The sequence below is a fragment of the Mesitornis unicolor genome, unplaced genomic scaffold (assembly GCF_000695765.1).
Source record: "Mesitornis unicolor isolate BGI_N332 unplaced genomic scaffold, ASM69576v1 scaffold6793, whole genome shotgun sequence".
Lineage (NCBI taxonomy): Eukaryota > Metazoa > Chordata > Aves > Mesitornithiformes > Mesitornithidae > Mesitornis > Mesitornis unicolor.
In genome coordinates this window covers 9,391-31,043 of record NW_010172509.1, presented here as the reverse complement: position 1 = coordinate 31,043, position 21,653 = coordinate 9,391, and the positions used below count along the sequence as shown (strand labels likewise).

Below are 21,653 nucleotides of genomic sequence, written 5' to 3'. Positions count from 1 at the left end.
CCTGCTTGGCTAGATTTCCGAACCATAAAAGCACCTTCTTTTCCCTAATAATAATAAAAATGTAAGTTATGAGGAACAGTGAAATTTGGATTAATTTCAGTGAACTTTATTCTTTTACACTGTAAGGTCCACAAAGGAGAGAAGGAGACCTGACTCATGTGACCTCCTTTGAAGACTACATTAGGTCAAAATGAATTATGAATGAGAAATATTTATTTCTCTCAACTAAAAAATAGAATCTAGGTAACCAGTTGTGGTATCCTACTGTAATGTTTTAAAATTAGGTGAGTTGTACTCCAGTCCTGACATGAAGCAAGTAGTCTGCAATTTTGTTTTGGTGCACAGATAAAGATTTATAACTGGGGAGATGGAGAGTTTTCAACCCTATTTCCTTCCTCATGTCCCCTCCAGAGGCAGTATATGTTAGAATACCCTAACACTGCTACATACATCCCATCTGAATAAGAGCTCTAACCACCATACACAGTTCCTTTACATAATGCATTAGGCTGATGTATTTTCTATTGCCAAAATATTTCTGAATCACTGAATAAATAGAACGATTTTCACTGCACTCTTATATTTGGACTATTTTAAGTCTTCATGTGGTTCTCCAATCCTAATTTTGACTATCCAATTTTACTTTGGTTAGTGGTTTACCATACTGGGCTGGAAATTCTGGTTTTCAGAGTTCATTTAGCAGATACATCCCTAATGTGCTAGGAATGGCTATTGCAAGGAGGAAAGAAGACATCTAGAACCTCACATACAGCCCAAGCTTCATTGCTGTGAAGTTCAAAGGGGAACTTCATGTCCCTTTAAAGTTAACTGGAGTCAGGAGTATCCAGCAACTTTTGGGACTGGGATATAACTGCCTTTCTCCAGTGATTTGCCACACTTGAATTTCACTCCTGAATCCATGCTGCAGGTCCAAGGGAAAGGACACTGAGGCAAGGGTCCCAAAGGGTCCAGTTATATCAAAGTTGTTAGTGGCTGAGTACCGATAAGACTGGCTATGAGAAAGCAGCAAGCCACAAGAGGGAAACTTGTTTATACAGCACATCCAAGAGCAAAGCATGGGTGAGGCTCTGTCTCCTCCAGAAAGGTACATGGACAAGTGTTTCTGCAGTTGCTTGATGTAAAGACTTGTTCACCTGACTAGTCCTATGGTGCTATCCACCCTTGCACCTAGTCAGCTGCATCCAGCCAATGCTCAACTGGCATAGCACTGAGTTTGCTCAGAACTGTCTGCTTGTCTGGATGAACTTCTTTTACTGCACTTTTTTATATCTTAAAACCATCCCAGAGGATTCCTCTACACTGACCTGCAGAAAGAGCCACACTGGAGCGAATAACACAGGTCGAGAGGTAAAACCAAAAAGCAGAGCTTTGAGGGGAAATGCACTCAGTTGTTCCAAGCCTATTTTAGAAGTGCGTTATTTGTTCATTTATGTAGAAGAGCCATTAACGCATCCAGGCATTTTTGGAGATCTGTTTATCCATACTAAATTAGCACAGGAGTTTCAAGCACTCTGTAATACAACAGCTATTTGAAGAGCATCAGCATCCTCTAGCTACACAGTACAGCAAAGACAACACAGAAACATTTCCATAGTTTTTTATATACAAGAAATAAAGGATATATAGGACCTTCTGATGGAGCAGCTGCTCACACTGGGCACGGGAAATATTACCAGTATACCAACTGCAAAGAGAAATATTAAACTTATTATTCAAAGGCTGATTTATGGATAAGGCACAGCAGACACATGAAAAATGCCAGATGTCATAAATATTTTTTAAAATGCTTTTAAAAGCCAGAGAGTTGATTTGGGACTTGTCCTGTATATGTGATTTTAGGCCATGAGATAAAAGGGAAAACAATAGTTTTCATCTTCTTCCTCTCATCCAGTGGCTCTCCTCACCCTGAAATATCTGGGCCCTCTCTGTGACTCTGACTTTTTACAGTAACTCCTTACAGGAGGTTCCAGCTGCCCTAAAGTTCTGCCAGGAGCTCCATCACAAGTAGTCTTTCCTGTCTTCTGCAGAGTATGACACAGCTGTTTCCCTAAAAGCTGGGAGATGCATAATTCTCCTCTAGCTTTGAACCTTCTGGTTCTCATAATATTTAAGTGAACGGAGGAAACAAGCCAAACATGCTATGTCAGATCCATTCAGGGAGCTCCAATGAAGCTTTTTTAATAACAATTCACTTTAGTGAAGCATCCCTTTAGCATTCAAGACTGATTTGTCTAGATGACTTTTTTGTCTGAAAGCAAATATGTTCATGCCTTTGGTAGTCTGTGAGCAGTGATGTTGCTGATGACAATATCTATAATTATTATCATTATTATGACAGCCATATGCTAGGGTACCATTGCTCTAGGTATAGTGGACACGTAAAGTAGAAAGGCAATCTATGCCCAAAGAATCTTTTGTGTCTCATGAAGACATATTTTATATACTCACTCATGCTTAGCAATATCCTGCTCTTCTGCCAATGTCTGTTCACTGACACTGGAGTTTTCCCTGCAAAGACAAAACAACATGCTGAAATTGTGAAAAACTAGTTATGAAAAATACCTTTCTTGGGCTAAAAGTCATGATACATATATTTTTGAGTAGTTATGCCATGGTCTTAGGTGAATATTTCGAAAAGTTGAGACATATTTAGTTGTATAGAGTTTTTGACTTGTTAAACACTTATGCAGCGTTTTTATGTGCAATGTGTTGGAAAGCCAAATACTCTCTGTGCATGCTGTAACAGGCAATTGAAACGACTTATTCCTTTACTGATCTTATGTAGAGATTGCATCTATCTTTTCAAAATTTACATGGAAGATTCCCAAAATTGCACAACCCTAGACTTACCAAATAAGTGTTCTTAGCATGACAGTCATCAGGAGTTCATGTGACAGAAAAAGAGGCCTCTAAAATAACCTCTTTTGCACAAATGATAATGATTCTTATTTATGCTTCCTTTTACAGAATACTATGAGTGGGGCTTTTTAAGGAAACCTCTGAGTCTTGTCCAGCATGGTCTACTATGAGACAATCTGTTATGTTTCTGTGAAATTTTTATTCAAATACTTAGGCATACATTTAATGCTTACAATCTTAATAAAAAGGGAAAGATGGATCTGATGTATCACTTTGACAGACCTGGACTCCCTTTAGCCTATAGTGAACTACTGACATACATACAAAGACACGAGGGTGCTAGCAAGGCTGATTTAATGGTGAAAGAAGACTGTAAAGATTGAAATCCCAGTGCCATTGAAGTCAGTGGCAAAACTCTACTGGTTTAAATGAAACCAGGATTTTCAACTCATGTTTTTTACATTAATCTATGAGTGAAGAAGCCAAATTTTATGTGATTCTATACCTTTCAAGGAACTTTATGCTTAGTACTCAGAAAGTTATTTAAGAAGAAAAATATCCCAGAAATATTGCCTAATCTTTACTAGAGCAGTGAGGAGAACATTTGAGCAGTGGATGACTGAATATTGATTCACCTTGGCTCATCATCATTCAGAGATAACTTTCTCAAGCAAGTGCTTGGTACAAAACCTTCATTCCTGCAAAATAAACAGTTCACAGTTTAGCTATCGTACATGACTGCATCTTAGCTTTGGTCACTTTAAATAGGAAAAGAGATTAATCAGTGAGTCATTTTTTTAGAATGCAACTAATAGAAATGCTCATGGTTAAAATATATCTGCTTTTACTTACCATGTAGAAATATACAGAAGTAATTTGGTTTAGAAAATTATATTTCAATAAAGTACTCTTTTTTGCTAGTCATTGAAATGGCTTCTTCTTCCATAATGGGTTTCATCATATGGAAGACTGGAGCAGCTGTTCAACAGTATCATTATATGCCATCTCGTAATGGGTGCCAGCCCAGCAGGGTATATAATGTCAAATGCAGAAAGTCAATGGTTAGGCTCAGCACTCTTCTGGACACAGTGCCAGATGCAATTGAGAAGCTAAGCTAAGTGAATATGGACTGCTGAGCTACCACTTAAAGCAGCTGGCAGCATGGCATGATGGACCTAAGTTATGGGGCACAACAGGCATCTGTAGTTACAAGGGGGTAGGCTGTATGTCGTGCCCATCAGAAAAATAAATAGGAGGGATAAATTATATATTGAATATGGATGGACACAGAAAGGAAGGATTTCTTCAACCCAGATCTCAGCAGAAAGAGAAGAAAACTGAGAGTGAATGAAAACAGGTGAAACTGGTAACTCCTACATTCAAGAAAACAAGATCTTCAATTTTTTTCAAGCAGAATTTAAAGGTTTTGTTATGATGTATGTGTGACTTGTACTTACAGAATCAATACTGTAGAAGTCTCAATTTCTCAAGTCAAATGAAAAATTGGAGATGTCCCCCTTTCTTTTGATCTGTCTCTGCTCCTTCATTTATCTCAGAGCCCTCTAATCTATAAGCAGGGCTGCCTGTATCATATACTTCTATATAGTCATAAACAGTCCAGTGGAGGCATTTAGGAACATAAATCAGCTTACTAATTTGTTACTGCCTTTGAGTTGCTGAGGTTGTGTGCTGCTTTCTTCACCCAGAACAGTATGAAAATCCTGTGAGTCATAAAGTGCAGCCACTTTATCTTAAAGTTGCTTTATTTGTCGGTTTCCTTGCATTTATAAACTTAATCAGTGAACTATGAGTGGATCAAATAATTTCATCCTGTTCCAAACCAGTTTGGGCAACCCCTACCTCAAAAATTCTTCCTCTTCACATGTCTAATAAATACATAAAATCAGACTCAGCTAGAGCAAGGAATCTTATATCTTCCAGGTACCTCCTGTTTGTTGCACTGCCTTTGTCTCCAGTGTACACCTAAAGCTGTTTCTCATTTAATAACTTGGGAAGAGATGCTCTTTTCTGCTCCAGCTGGATATTAATGAAAAATATCTTATTTTAAGTTGCTGAAGGGAATTCCTCCAGTAATGAACCTCAAAGAGATCAATTAAACTCTTCTCTCTTGCACAGGTTGAGGTGCCCTTTGTCTCTGTGGAAAAGTGTTGCTAAAGCTGTGGAGAGGCTGAACTAAGTGCTTTGTGGTTTAGCAGTTCTCACTGGTCTCTTTGCTGTCACTGCTGTTGCAGTAGTAACAGTTATTGTCTAAAAACGCTTTCATGCAAAGAAAAGCAGCAGCAGAAAAGCCAATGGCATCTTGGCCTGTATTAAAAACAGTGTGACCAGCAGGTCCAGGGAGGTGATTATGCCCCTGTACTCGGCATTGGTGAGGCTGCACCTCGAGTACTGTGTTCAGTTCTGGGCCCCTCACTATAAGAAAGATGTTGAGATTCTAGAGCGTGTTCAGAGAAGAGCCACAAGGATGGTGAGGAGTCTGGAGAACAAGCCTTATGAGAAGTGGCTGAGGGAACTAGGGTTGTTTAGCCTGGAGAAGAGAAGGCTGAGGGGAGACCTCATCACCACCTACAACTACCTAAAGGGAGGCTGTAGAGAGGTGGGTGCTGGTCTCTTCTCCCAGGTGATGGAGGATAGAACAAGGGGAAACGGCACCAAGCTGTGCCAAGGGAGGTTCAGATTGGAGATAAGGAGGAAGTTCTTTACTGAGAGGGTTGTCAGAGGCTGGAACAGGCTGCCCAGGGAGGTGGTGGAGTCACCATCCCTGGATGTATTTAAAGAGCGGGTAGACGAGGTACTTAGGGATATGGTTTAGGGGGTAGACAGGAGCGGTTGGACGTGATGATCTCGGAGGTCTTTTCCAACCGAGCGATTCTGTGATTCTGTGACTTCTGAGGAGAGATTTTATCTTTTTATTCACTTAAACTAAATTGTTGGAAAAAATGGACAGCTTTTGTATGAACAAGCCCTTCTTCAGGAACATATTAAAATTAAGGACAGTGGATACTATCTTAGTATAGCAGGCAGTGACTGTTGTAAATTTTAGCTGACCTGGCAGCTAAGGATGGCAATAAAAATGGAGTTGCATAGAAGATATTGAGGCTTCTAGAGTAACCTTTAAAAGCTGCTAAGGTGATCCTAACAAAGATCCTGAAAGATATCAGGACTGCCTGTAGTGTTGTCTATGAAGATGAGATATGTGAAGACCATGGTCATGGAACAAAAGTGTTCTGCAGCGCATACTTACCCTTCCAAATCCCTTACTTGCCACAAATCAGAATCTTCCTCTTGCAATATATAGTATTTATTGCTTCTGACAAGCTGGACAGCTGAATTTTCTTTGGGTTCATAATTGCATTGGGCCACAGCCATTTTCAGGACTGACTTGTCTGAGGGTAGCATCTGATGCAGGCTTCTACGTTTCCACTTTTGAAGACAGAGGAAATAAAATGATAAGGAGATGCAGCACAGGGTACAGTAAGAAATAACATGTGACAAGTACATGATCACTTATGCCTTCAACATGTAAAATGATATTAGGCAAATTAATCAATGCTAAGAAGGTGGGCACAGGCAAGTAGCTTTTTCCTCATCCACTTAGAAGCACAGCCCAGAAACTGTTGACCACATTTGTGAGACAGGTGAGTACAGAACCAAATTCCATGATAATGGTGCCTCTGAGTGGAGGCTGAAATTGCTGTAATAGGAAGATCTCATTTCCAGGACTATGGGACAGGCTTGACTTCTACCAAAAGCCTATCTGAAGCTGTTACTACTTAATGAAAGCTGCAATTCATGTGCTTTGGACATCACATGATTAAATTTGCTTTACTATAACTGTGATGATGTCTTGTTGTATCAAAAGACCCCACCACAGTACTATAACTTTGTTTTTTTGAATGACTTTCGATCAATAGGTAACATTGCTTACTTGAAGCACAACAAGCATTAGTCAATTGTTACCACTAATCACTGAAAGCAAAATGCTACATTCATTCTAAATAATTCCCTTTCCTTACCATGTTTTATTGATATTTCTCTGCTGAGCATATTGGATATAAGAAATCCCGCTCCTTGGTGCCTGACTTTCTCTATACAAGGTTAAACAAGTGTAGGTATGTAACCATGGGATTCATCTTGTCTAGCTTGGACCTGTGTCTTCATGTGAAATATGTCATCCTACAGAAGTGTCTCCCTCTCATCAGTGATTGCTGAGGAGGTCTACACAAATGACCTGCATTACAAGCTTGACATTAAAGTTAGTTGACATCAATCTAATCATAGCCAAAACGGCATCTAAAATTAAGCCATTGAAATGCATTTAGAAATCAGGGAAATGTCTTAACTGAGAAAATTCAGACATCATAAATCTTTAAAAGCAGAGAAAACTACACGTGAAACACTAACAGCAAAGGATGAGGGAAACAAAGACTTGGGACAAGAGGCTCCAAATGCCAGCTATTTATAATTGAAAATCACTGCAGTGCAATAACAGGGGAAAATGCCAAGTGTCCTGAAGCAGGCTGTGATTCCTTTAAGTCAAGTTCAAGTGACCATGACATTGTCTGTTTGCTTGTTTCCTCTTTATTGACTTTTTATAATTGATTTAAACAAGGATAAACTGATGATTGAAGTGAATGCCTAATTAAGTCCACTGAGCAAGAAGACACACATGTTCTCTTCCTGCAAACACACAAAAGTCTCAGCCTGATCTCACTAAGCTTCAGAGAAGACACTCATTCTTTCAAGAGGTATCACTCACAGCAGAGTCCTCTTTATTTGACTAAAAGTAGGTCTGTTACTCATCAAGTACTACTACTTGAACTCAGTAAGGGTGGTTCCTGTTGGTCATATTTGACTTTGGCGGAAGGGAGCTTATAGCTTGAGGGTCCATGATAGGCAGGATTCAAGCCTTAGACTGCTCATTTGTTTTGAGGAATAATGACAGAACTAGAGTTGTCTGCAGTTGTTAGAAAGATGGAGAAAAATTATAATACAGAGATTAAATTGTTTTCTTTTTAAAGCATCTAGTGATGTTAGAACAAGCTGATATTCAGTAAACGTATTTATGAGCTGATGTGCACCTCTGACATTTGGCTTAGGTAATTTTTGGAGATTAAATTGTTCTTTCTTAATTTCCTGTGTTTTGCTTGCGGAATGGTCAGTCTGTCATCTTCTGATGGAGCTTTCATCTTTTTGTGTGAACAGAAGAAATTGCAAAGTCTTGGCCAAAGTAAATGGCATAAAGAATTATTATCACAGAAATTAATTTTGCTTTGTCCAACTTGCCAGGGAAAAGAATCAGCCAAAGATGAGCACATCAGATTTGCATTCCTTTGGGTTTCACTGATGGATGTGTATTTGTCTGTTGCAATATTCTGGATGGACTTTATCTGTAACCTGGTACAGATTAGTGCCCTGATTTGTGTTCATATATGCAGCTTTCCATTTCTAGCACTGGCTGAGAGCCCCAGAGTATTTCCTAATAGAAACTGAGTGAATCTTAATAATTCCTTTATGCTGGCAGTGATACTATTGTGGTTTTCATATTGATGACTGTGCCACTGTCATCTAGAAAGAGCCATAGGTGACAGTCTGAAATTCAGCTGTGATGTGCATATCGGAAATGGTTAGTATCTGCAGGACTACACTCCTACCACAACACAGCTGGAAGAATGTGCTGAATCACTTCAGCTTTCACAAAACTTGTCCAATACATCATCACGAGAACATATGTGTGTGTGCTCAGTGGACTTCTGTCTGACTTACTGCAGTATTGGTCTGACCTATATGAACCATATTTCCTTGCAAACACAGTGGATGCTGGGCACCAGCAAAGGTGGAAGTGTTTCTCAAGCATGAAACTTCTGCTTCCCACTGTTACCAAAGCACAGGAGAAGTGCCCACTGGTTCCCACGAAGGGACCCTTCTGCCCACTAGTATTTATCATGGCATCATTCTTTAGGAACCAGCTCCTTTGTGGGAGACTAGAGGTAAAATGCTGAACTGACAAAAAGGGCAGAAGCATCAAAGCTGCAAGATGTAAGCATGCAAAAGTAACCTTTCTGGTCAGTTTTGCCTACATGCAAAGGTAATGCCTTTGGTCATCTGGGAAGAAAATGAGGGAGCAAGACTTGCAGACGCTGGAGAAGTGAGTGACATGAACTGAGACAGGTGAAAGGAAGGCTGAGGCTATGGTGGTACCTCTGGTGATAACTGAGTAGATGAAAGGACAAAGTAAAAATGTCCTGAGAGATTATAGAAGTAGCTCTGTGACTAAATATAGACTTTTCCTCACTATGAGAAGCCTTCTTATCTGATTGTACCATGTGGCTTGGAAAATGAAGTCAAGTTGTTCTAACCAGATGTGGTAGTTATTAAATTTGCAGTTACTGAACACTTTTCAGAAGTACCCATCTGAAAAATGTCACGTCTCTGCTTTTTACATTTCCCTTTCAAAATATCTTCTCTGAACGCAAGCAGATAATAAAAATAAATCATAAAGGCCTAGCAGAAGCCAGCATGTTCAGCAGCAGATTTGCATGACTGATGATCTCTCCAGATAGACAAAGCATCTCCCGATTGAAGCCAGGCAAAACAGACCACAGTATTCAAAACAAGTTATGCTTCTGCATGTTCACAATGCTGTTACTTTCAGATGTTGTTATCAGAAAAAATGTCAGAAGGTTCTTTGTTCATAGCTTCTTTCCAAGGCTTTATTATTATTTTTCTTAAAGCTCCGTTTTACTGCTCTTGTGATTTTATCTTCCATCTCTTGATAATCTATGTGTTTTTTAAAGCCCTGGCTCTTCATGTCAACTATATACACAAAAAATCCAGCTTTTTTTCTTTAAGTTACTTTCTGATTAACAGAAAGAAGGTAGGAAATGTATGTCATTCTAAAGATACAGAATAGAAGACAAATTAAAATAAAGCAGGAAATACAGGTTTAAAAATTCCATCATTTGAAACTCAATCTGGTTTAATTTGAAGGAGGCTGGGGTAACGATGTGTGAATACACAGTCAGACCATACTGTCAGTCCTTTTTTAAAGAAATAAAAACATCATAACTGAAGCCACTTTGGTCTCTTCTGTTTTCTTGTCATTGTTACCTCCTTCCCACCTACAAACCTCAATACTTTAGCTAGGCAGTAAAACTAAGGTCAAAGATACCACTGTTGCCCTTGTATTTGTACAGGAGATGTATAAGGAAATAAGCATAGAAGCAGATCTTTCAGTCCTATGTTTATTCTTAACCCTGCCAACTGTTGACCTTCTTCATGGAGCAACTGATGTGCTAGAGGACTCAGGCTGAATTAAGCATGAGTAGTGTTTTTTGGCATCCTGATGTCCTGTTTGTCTCATTGGTCTGTGAAAGGCTGTGTTTCTCATATGGATAGTAAGGCCCAGTGGGTGCTGATGGGACATCATACTTTTGGGTTTCTCTCTGATATAAAGGAAAGATACAGGCAAGAGCACATAAAGAGCTCAGATGCACTCCTCAATTCATTAACTTAGAGGTTGCCTCAGTAAAGTTGGGCTAAACAGGTATCTGTACTCCTGAACCAACGCCAGCGCAGCACAACTTAGGGCTTGCCTGAGACAAATGCAGTCGATCCACCATTTATCCCCCATCCAAAGCAGGTATATTTGTTCACATCTTCAGATACAATGTTTTCTCCAAGTACTATGGGCACCATTTTCACTGGGGAGGGTTGTGGTCATCTCTAGGAATGGAGTCCTCCTACACACTAGAGATCTAATTTTGATGCCATTCCCTGATCCCACTGGAAATAAGTGTATAAAGTAAAAGACATCCCTACAGGGGCTGTAGCCAGTACTGCCACCAGCATGTCAAATTGTACTGAACGTGGCTGAGACTTTCCTAGTTTACTATTTATAGCATATGGAAGAGGTCAGTCCTTCCCTCTGACATGCTGGTGCATACAAGGATGCTGAAGCTGCACTGCAGATTAGAAGTTTACATCAGCTTCCAGTTTGCAATCGTCCATCCCATCCCATCCCATCCCATCCCATCCCATCCCATCCCATCCCATCCCATCCCATCCCACAGCCCTCCCTACCAACTGAATGCTGGATCTTTCCCTGTAGCCAGATACTCAAATGTTTTCACCTACCAGCATTTGAGGGATTGGTGGCAATGGTTTCACAGACACAGTTGTGCAACACAGGGTCACATCTAGAAGAGAGAGAGAAATAAAGAAAAAAACAGATTTAAGTAAGGCTTTATCTTCTGAGGCTTTCTTACTTGCAGGTTTGTACAGTGGCAGCAACAGCATTGTGACAGCTGACATTTCACATCCCTGAGGTATCGATTTGCTTTATCTCTGTATTCCAACCTTCTCTTAATTCAAGCACCACATCAATATATTTTAAAACCTCTGTGTTTGTCTTCATCTGTGCCAAAATACAAATTCAGGGAAATTTGTGATTGTAATTAGCTCTGTGGTTTTCCCAGTTCTGCTAGCTTATTTGATTGCATACAGAGGGAAATACACATGTTTTATTTTTTATTCTGTTTTTTTTTTTTTTTAAAGTTCATTTCATTGGCACATTTAGTTTAGGAAGCAGTGATTAAGAAATACTGCTTTCAATTACCCAGTGGTTACAAGACAGGCTGTCTAGAGTCATCCTTGCACAGTCTCCCTGTGCTCCACACATCTCTGTTAGCAATGTCAGGAACTTATTTAGAAAAAAATTTAGAGTAGATACAGCACATTATCCTGCATGCACTATTATCTCAGACATAAACAAAGTGTTCAATATTCAAAAATTCTCTTTTTCATTCTTCTCTTGGCTAAGTCACCCATGACTGGTAGTGTGGTATTTCCTCGTCCTTGCAACTGGCCAGGAGTTTCATGGCTTTTTTTGCTTTTCTAACAAGTGATTTTGAAGCTAGATAAAGCTATTCAAATTACTGTTACAAGTCAGCTGACAACTCTTTACATTATTTAGTGTTCCATAATCAACCTCTAGTAATAGTAGATAAGCCTCTATCATTAATTTCAATTTTCAAAAGCAAATGCCATACTGTTACAGGCACTCTCACAGGTCTAAATCAGGTTCCTAACTGCTCACACCTACATTTTTGGTTTTAACTTTAAATTTTTGGTTCTAACTTTTTTTCATTATGACTGTAATTGCTTTAGATAAAGGTTCAATCATGATTGAAACAGTGGATCTACCAGTGCTCTACAATTCCAAATAATCAATCTTTAAAAGGCTGAAGCCCAAATACTTATAAACTGCTGTTCCTCCTCCCAAACGTGGCCTTCCACTGTTAAGCACATACACAGGCATGAGGGAATTCCCTTCTGAAAATGTGAAACCTAGGAGGATACCACTTCACAAATTTTCCTCTCTGTCTTTACAGATAAAAACTAAAACTCCAAAATAATTCCGACTAAGTTCTACAAAAATTAATAAAAAACATGTTGAAATAGAAAATAGGCTGCAAGGTAAATCACTGTTTAGGAAAAACAAATCACATAAATATAATTACATAGTAATAGGATAGTTTTACTTCTGTTTAGTTATGAAACAGTATTGTTTTACAGTCATTCATACACATTCTTGCACTGAACTTCTACCGTTCCTACCCATCCAGCTTATGGGACCTCACCACTAGAAGGGTGTTACAGCATAATGCTACCATTTTGCTAGATATCTAAAGAATAAGGAGAAAAATAATTCCACCTGGCTTATTTTGTAGGTAAAAATGTGGCTAAATTCTTGATCAAACACAGCATGTATAATTTAGCATATAATTTCCCCCGGTTACACTATAAGATACAATGTATACCAACTAGGTTGTTAAAAGGAACTTAGCACATACACAAAAAGGTATAAGTAGATTAGCATTTATATTGATCATACTGCCTTAAATGTCCACATGATTTGTCAATTTTATGAAAAACATCAACAAGACTAATTAAAGAAATAAACGAACACATTACATTTCTCCCAAATAGTACATCCAGGGGCTGCTTTACAGGTCTGGTTGCAACAGAGAAACTTCCCATTGATGAAGAATCCTTTATGGTACTTGTTTAGTAAAGCAGAATTGTCTTTAATTTCTGGAAAGCACAAAGAAACCAAAGAGAACATGACAGGCTTCAAAATAGGAATGTTCCTTATGAACAATAGAGTCTGCTGCACTAACCCATGGGACTCCAAAGTGCTTACTGTGCTTACTAGTGCTTACTCCTAGCTCTAGCACACATCCTGCTCACATTTTCTCTCTATACCACCTTCCTCTATGCAAACCTAAGTCTGAAATCCATTCCCACCCCAGATACCTGTTTCTTTGAGAAAGAAACCTGGGTGTCAAGAAGGAGCTACAGTACAATCTAACGAAACTCCTGAAGCCAAAACAGGATCCAACAGCTATGATTCAAAGTAAAGGATCTTATAAAGATTTTGTTATCAGTATTGAAACTAATTAAAACATTTTCATATACTAAAAGATTCTTAATATTTTTCTAGAACTATCTATTGTAAGAAAATTATAATTACTGATATTCAGGATTGGAAAAGTTACTCAGTATCAATATGGCAAATCCAAACTAACATCTATTAAAATACATTTCTTATTCAAGCACACCAAAAGGGAACACTGTCACAGAAATATCTGCTTTATATTCAAAGCACTGGTTTACCCTAAAAAAATGGCCTCAGTAGTATCACTGTGCTAGTAATCCATTAGTTCTGTATTTAAAAGAAATGTAGAAAGTATAGATTGAAACTTTAAAAACTGATTGTTTCACGACTGGCTTTCTCAGTCCTGTTGCGGTGAGCCATGGTAAAGCCCAGATCCCAGAGTATGTGAAAGAGCAGCAAAAGGATCAGGGCACGCCTTGGTGACAAGTGCTTTTTATATGCTTTTTGAAAGGCTTGTAGCCATTAGAATATTTCACAGAATCACAGAATCACAGCATGTTAGGGATTGGAAGGGACCTCAAAAGATCATCTAGTCCAATCCCCCTGCTGGAGCAGGAACACCTAGATGAGGTTACACAGGAAGGCGTCCAGGTGGGTTTTGAATGTCTCCAGAGAAGGAGATTCCACAACCTCTCTGGGCAGCCTGTTCCAGTGCTCTGTTACCCTCACTGAGAAGAAGTTTCTTCTCAAATTTAAGTGGAACCTCCTGTGTTCCAGTTTGTGTCCATTAGCCTTTGTCCTATCATTGTTTGTCACCAAGAAGAGCCTGGCTCCATCCTCTTGACACTCACCCTTTAAATATTTGTGCTGTTATTTGTCTCATGAGCATTACAAAATGTATCACTTACACAACCTTATTCTCCACCAATTCTGTTTTAAAAGATCTTACAGAAAATCTTGTTTTCTAGAAGGCTCAATCAATGCAGTCAGTTTGTTGAATGCTTCCCATTCTGCTTCTGGTCCATGTTTTCCAGGACATTGCCAAATTAACTGACAAACTGTCACTTCTGTGCATGTAAAGAGAGTCACAGAGAGGTAGCTCATACACAGGCTTACAAATAAAATTGAGGAAGATATTTGTTCACAGCCTATTATAGGTTGCCTAATTTTGTTCTTACAATGGTCAGCATGCGCAAGAGCTGCCCTATTCAGCATGAGGTTTTTGTCTTCGCGTAGTTATGCAGGGACACAGTTTTCTGCTTTTAACTTGCACTTTGCTTGACTGTGATTTTGCTTCATTGAAAGCAATAGAATTTTTTGTTGAAAAAAAAAAGGGGGGCGGAATACAAAGGAAAAAGCACCAGCAATATTAGTTATCAAAATGGCATCCAGGCAGGTTAGCACTGTACTAGCCACATCAGGAATGTTTCTGCCCTGTTAATTTGCATCAGTAAAGGCTGAATGTATGAAGAAGATTAAAAACTGTACGTGAGAAATATAAAAATAAGCTCTATTTTGGCTTTTTCTTAATAAAATGTTCAGACTTCAAGATTTCCAATCCATTCTCAAAAATACCATGCATTTCAACCAGCCAGTGCTGATGTATGAATGACACTAAAAGCAGGTGACAAAGAATTGCACAAAACGATGGTGCAGGAGCATTTTCCTATCTCTCCTCTCATTATTTGAATATTTTGGTACACTAAGGAATGATGTTACCCTTATGCAAAGCTGCAAGCCACCGCTCCCGGCTCTCTTCACTGGCGGCATAGACGTAGAGCAGGCCATCCTTGTACACAATCTGGAAGAGGTTGGGAAAGCCTCATGGTGAGAGTGTTCTGCCTGAAAACATGCTACTGTCCGGGAGGGGAAAGAAGAAGGGAATAGGAACTAAAAAAAATAGGCTTTGAGGACCGACATTGAACGTTCACCACTTAGTAATGTTCCTCAAAGGTCACTTGTATTATTGCCATTTCATATAACTAGTTCATATTTAATGTAAGTAAACATGAACATGAACGTGAACATGAACATGAACATGAACATGCACATGCACATGCACATGCACATGCACATGAACATGAACATAAACATAAACATAAACATAAACCACCTTAATCAAAGTGGTTCATGCCCTAAAGCACAGCTGCAGAAACAAAGGACAGCATTAAATATTTCTAGATATTCCCATCTTCTATGTACAAAAGACCTTATAGCCCACATAGAAACTCTTTTTTTCCACTTCAGTTTTTCCAGATGCATCTTCCAGCTTTTGGCTTGTGTTACACAAGGCCAGACCGAATGCTCACTGAGGCCAGGAACCCTTCTCTGACAGTGTCCAGTACGAAGTACCAAGGCAGAGTATATGCTCAGGACAGCTACACAGTGATCAGGGAATCCTGATCCAAAAATGGTGCATTTATACTTAATACCCTTTGAGAGGTATTTTTATTCTGTGAATTTGTTCAGCTGCCTTTTTAAGCAAATAACTTGTATCTACAACATTCTGCAGTAAGTAGTCCTACAGCATAGCTACACAATATGAACAATCTGCTAATTTTGTTTGTTTTCAGCCTATCTTCTGCTAGCTGCACTTGATGCCTACCTAATACTTACTGACATCTGCTTTGCTTTTTGGATCATATTTAGTACTAGGCTGACTGTGTGTCTGTGTCATGTCAGGGTTTCATTTCACTCGTGTACGTTACTTTTCAGTACACAGCATTTCAAATGCCACTTTATTTCTTTTGCTTGTTAGACTGGAAAGCCCTTGTCATTAAATGTGTACTCCCACTGGTAAGCACACACCACTGTTCAATTTGCCTCCTGTCTCTTTATTTAGTTAAATGGTGGAGCCCTGTGAGCTTTTGTCTTTAACACGTTACCCATCCAATCTATTAGACATTCTTGAGCCTCTCCTTTGACCTCTCTTCAGTTTACAACATATTTCTTCAATTATAATCACAAGAACTAGACACAATATTGTCCTGGTGATCACAATAGTGTCAAAATATATTGAGTGCTTTTGCTCACTTTGTGCTTGCTTCCATGTCCAAGGATGCCATTAGCTACTTTGCCCACGGCTTTACACTGGCAATTTATGTTCAATTGTGTATCATGATCCTCAAGTCCTCTTCAGAGATACTGTTTCCCAGAACAGAGTGCCCCATTCTGTAACCATAACATACACTCTTTGTCTCATTTAATTGAATTATGTCCTCTTCCTGGAAGTGTTCAAGGCCAGGTTGGACTGAGCTTTGAGCAACCTGGTCTAGAGGGAGATGTTCCTGCCCATGGCAGGCAGGTTGAAGTAGATGGTCTTTAAGGTCTCTTCTAACACAGACCATTCTGTGATTCTGTGATTCTATGCATTCGTGAGATAAATACACAAAACTGAGGGAGGAGAAGGGAAAGGAAGACAGGAATGACACCTAGTATCAACCCAGCAGTGAAATTTTAAGTCTCTCTCATGAGGCTACCCTTGGGCATGGCGATTATTCAAGGGTCATGAATTAAAGCACTGTTCAGGAACCCTGCTGTTCACTGTAGTAGCCTGCTACTTGCTGATGCACTGCTTGGCAGTGGCACTCCAGAAGGGGATCTCTGATCACTTCTTACATCTGCATGTCCCTGTCTAACTGCCCATAGAATTGAGTTTGATGGAGGCTGTAGGACAAACATGAGCTGGACAACTGAAACAGACGAAAGGCAGCAAATTTAAAGTTGTGGTTTTCTCATCAGATTTAATTCTTAAACATGTGCAGTGCTTAGTGTAGCTGCATCTTTTGATTCATGCACAAAGGATAGCCTTGGATTTCCTGACCGTGGGACATTTGAATGTCAGGGCAGTCAGGAATCTGATCCCTCACTTGGCATTGAGGCAAAAATAAAAAATGAGTGGAAAGAGACTGTGAGAATTAAAATAAGATTTTTAAGTGCTTAATTCTGCCTTAAAAATTAATTCTGCACTTAAGTGATGATCGCATAGTGTAGTGATCTGTATATTCCAGATCATATTAAAGCAAATATCTGATAGACTTTTGAACATAAAAAACCCAACACTTTATCTAAATTCTATGACAGTCAGTTAAAAATATTTCAGCAAAGTCACAGCTTTAGTAATGGGGATGGATTTTTCTATTTACTGTAAATATCAGTAGCACTCAGCAATATCAGGTATCCCCACTCAGGACAGAAATGATCAGTATACCCTTAGGATGACTGGAAAATTTCACACAAAATGTAAAGGAAACAGATTTCATGGCTAACCTGAAAAGGATATTGTCTCGCAGGAGGTGTTGATTCCTCAGGATTCACTGTCTCAACACATCGGATTTTCTCAATCTCAATTGATCCCCTTTTGCTTCCTTTTTTCTATGAGTGAAAAAACATAACAGACTGTAAAGTAATATTAACATAATATCAATTATTTTAGTTTGAGCATTTTGTGCAATTTCATGTTTTGAGCTGGATAAGCCATAGCTTCAGAGTTATTAAGCTTGAAAAGTAGGGTAGTAAAAAACCTCCTTGGTGCCCTACCTGCATTTAATATATTGATCAAATTCCTTTTTAAATCAGTTACAAATATTACAGGACACAGCCCTACATCTGCTGCAACTGCAGGAGCACAAGGCAGGAGGGGGGACTAGGAGAAAAAGGAGGAGAAATTAAGAGGAAAACACCTTAAGTGCAAAGCGGAAGCCTAGCTGTGGCTTTCATAATTTTGTTAAGGTAGCGAAGTTTTTTCTCAGTGATCATCCCTGCAGTTGTGTAATGGGATGTAACTCAGAGGAGGAGTCCAAATGTATGAAAAGGAGCAAAAACTTTTAAATAAGTTGCCTGGGATGTGTATCTGCATTTCTGACAGGAGATCTGAGTGAAAAGCCACCCTATTCTGATATACAGTCACTCCTTATGAAACCAGGATAATTTAACCATTTGCTTTGTGCAGCTGAGGCATGAGATTCTGAACTAATTACACTTCGTGCAAGCAACTTCTGAAGCCAGTTACTTACATCAGTTCAGAGGGAAGCCTGATCAAGGAAAACATCGCTATTCACAACAATGTGTAAACAGATGCCCAAGTTAATTACTTGCTTAAGTTCTCTTTGGAAGGACACATACTCAATGGTAAGCACAACTCTGAGTTGTTCTGAATAGAGAAACTCTTAAGCCTGCAGCAAAGTGTTTTCCCCAACAGAAACTAGGGTTTGATCCCCTATAATTCTACTAAAAACAAAGTACACTTGTTCTACAACATAATGTCTAATCAAGTCTCACAGAAGGAAATCAGAGGAATAAGATGACCGCTGTTTACTAAAACAAAAATAAATATTTCTTACCCCTTTGTCATATTCATAATAAGAAAGGTGTGCATTTGTCAGAACAAACCACCTTTTCTTGTAATTAATTGGTGATATTTTTTTCTTCTGTTGTGACTTCTTTAAAAGAAGTTCTTCTAGAATTGTTTTCTTCTCCATTATATTTCTCTAAAAGAACATCATAGTTATATTTATTAATATTACTAATAAACAAAACAACACCAACTGATGTAATAGATGTAATAATGAATATATTAAGTCATTGTCCTCTATATGTTTTATAAAATTTTAGAGTAATATATGGTTACAAAACACGTTTAATACTGTTTAAACAAATGAGTTTGTTTAGCTTATTCACTCAGTAAAAACAATCACAGCATACAAGAATTAAGCTACAGACATACTGTAGATCTAAACAAGGTAACTCCGTTACTTTATCATCTCTCCTTTTAAAGCCATGCATCATTCTGCTTTAAGCACAAATGTATTACACCTGCAGCATAACAGGGAAGTCATTACAGCAGCATAGAGAACAACTGAAAAGAAGATCCTTCTATTTACAGACCAGAAAAACATATGTAGTACTGACAAGTGTGTTCCCTGAACTGGAAATTTCCCATTTCTTTCTTTCAACTGAAACAAATGCACATTTATGGAACAGTGAAGTGGAGAAAAGATCAAAAAGTAAAAATGTCCTTGCACTGCATATATATACATATATATCTATGTTTTTTTTCGTAGTCTTGATAATCATTCAGTATGAAATACCAAGAAGGATGCGATCCATCATATTTCTACAAGTTTACTATGGTTTCAGGTTATCTTACCTAAATGCAAAGAAAGTAGGTCTTTGCCCTGTATGTTCTGGAGCTCCAAAGGGAAGTGTGCTAAGCCACCCACTTTGTTATGTCTCTGTTCAATACAGAGAGCCCAGAGAAAATTTGCATGACGCCTGTCACACCCACTTGATCTATCCATTGAATCCTACCCGAACCCAGAAAGAGACAAATATCTAATAGGAACAGTCTGAAGAGGAAAAGGGGGCTTTACTAGCTGTTACTCCACCATGGGTAGCTGGCTACCTTCCCCGTGGACAGAATGCCTGATTAACACCTTCCACCAACTCCCTTTTGGACAGACTTGTGTATGTTAGTGTCCCTGGTGGGTCAGCTTAAAGGCAATCCTGCCATCACATGCATTATCTGAAAGAGGTATGAGCTTGGGCTAGATAAAAGAAGAGATGGGGCTGAAATCTATCTATTGAGACGTCTGTTCTGATGTGGGGGAAAGGAGGAGATCCACACCACTTTAGGAATTTTTTCAGGCATTACAGAGTAAGTACTTCCCTGACTGATTGTAGGAGTAACTAGCATGAAGTTAGGAGCTAGATCAACATAGCTTAGAGAAGTTGTCTTTGCAATTGAAATATTAGGTTTGATAGAAAATGTAAAAAACTTGTCCTTCCCACAGCAGAGCAGTAAGAACTCTGGCTTTTTCTAACAGTACATGGGTTTGTTTCCTTACACTGGGAAACATCCAATCTTTAGCTCCAACCCACTGAAGTTCATGGAGCTCACAAGGGTACTGGAGGCCAGAAAAAATGATGGGTGAGATGGAATTTCAGCAACTTTATTTTAAAGCATTATTTGCAGATCCTGTTTCTGGGGTTGTCACTGTGTGATCTCTATGAAATTTCTTAACTAACTCCTGGTGAATCAATCTGAGTAATTATCTGAACTGCTAGGGCTGATAATACTGCTCATGTGAGACTAGGTTTCTAATCCACTTTGTGACCACTGGGAGCCCAGAGAGCATCAGCTGAAGCCAGAGTGACTGCAGTCTATACTTAGTGTGGCTTAGAAAAAAGGTTAAGTATTTCCATTACTACTTGTAGAAACACTAACAAAACAACCTCTGGGTTTGACAGAGCTGTGCCATGAGTGCAGACCAAGAAGTGAGTGGAGACAAAAGTATTTATCACAATGTGTAATTTCATTTATATATTAGAACTTATGTTCTATAAACTGTACCTTGAAACAACTATTTATTACTAGTGTTAAAAACCACAAGAAGATATATTAAATATATCAAATATAAATTATGAAATAAATAGTAAACTCCTACAAGATTTATTAAACATATTTATTAAACAAAATTATAAATATAATAGTGAAAATTTTGTTTTCTTGATATGAGAGAAAACACATACTCTTCTTTTTGACATAATTACCCGAAAACAATATTCTGTTAAATTTAGGAACTCAATGTCTCTGGATATGTCCTTGCACAATAAATGACATACTAGATCACCTTGTGATCTAATAGCATGCCTTCTGCCTTGCTGTCTGTGGACCTGTGACAGGCACATGACCTAGTTCTAAGGGTGCAACAAAAGGTTGAAGGTATAGGTAAAGAGAAACACAAGACCCAAAAAAGTCTATAAAATTATTACATCCCTTGGTTTCTCTGAAACAGAATACTGAGTATTCAGTCTTTGAGGGAGCAGCTGCTTACATTGCAGCGTATATAAGCCACTTCATTACTGGAGTGCTCTGGCTCCAGTTTAAAAAATGTTTTCCAGATTTTGACTTCTCATTGCAATTTGAGACAGAAAACAATTTCATACTCTAAGAAAAATCTTGACAGCAGAACTACTTCCTGTCCAGATCCACTGCACAATGTTATTTTACTGCTTGTTGAAAAGAAATTACACCACCTGAAATTATGCCAAATGAAATGCTCAATTTTATTTTTTTTTTATATGAGGTTACAGTTCCAGGAATAAAATGTGTTTGTGTTGCACTGCCTTTTCACTGCCCAGGCTGCCTTTCCTCTGTGAGCAGACTCTTTTGTGCTGAGTCAGAGAGTGCTTGTGCTAACCACTCAGTTGTGCTGAAGGATGATGCTTCGGAGCAGAAAGTGCAAGGCATGGCCTGTGCTTTGTACAGATATCTGCCTGCCTAGAGAATTGCAAAGCATGGTATCCCCCTTCTTTGCTGGATGGAGCTCAAATCCTTCAACTGTGAAATCTA

General features: G+C 38.7%; 1 protein-coding gene across 1 annotated transcript in view; it reads right to left on the bottom strand.

Annotated features, from left to right (window-relative positions):
• BMX (BMX non-receptor tyrosine kinase) overlaps positions 1–18,780 on the bottom strand; it is a 28,356-nt gene extending 9,576 nt beyond the window's left edge. Inside the window, exons 1-11 of the mRNA XM_010180403.1 lie at positions 18,643–18,780; positions 17,570–17,674; positions 15,020–15,101; positions 12,870–12,996; positions 11,038–11,099; positions 10,190–10,344; positions 6,146–6,324; positions 3,516–3,578; positions 2,470–2,529; positions 1,651–1,705; positions 1–44 (exon numbers count right to left, since the gene is read on the bottom strand). Coding sequence (XP_010178705.1) covers positions 1–44; positions 1,651–1,705; positions 2,470–2,529; positions 3,516–3,578; positions 6,146–6,324; positions 10,190–10,344; positions 11,038–11,099; positions 12,870–12,996; positions 15,020–15,101; positions 17,570–17,674; positions 18,643–18,780 — 1,070 coding nt within the window. The remainder of the gene's footprint in view (positions 45–1,650; positions 1,706–2,469; positions 2,530–3,515; positions 3,579–6,145; positions 6,325–10,189; positions 10,345–11,037; positions 11,100–12,869; positions 12,997–15,019; positions 15,102–17,569; positions 17,675–18,642) is intronic.
• Positions 18,781–21,653: the final 2,873 nt, after the last annotated feature.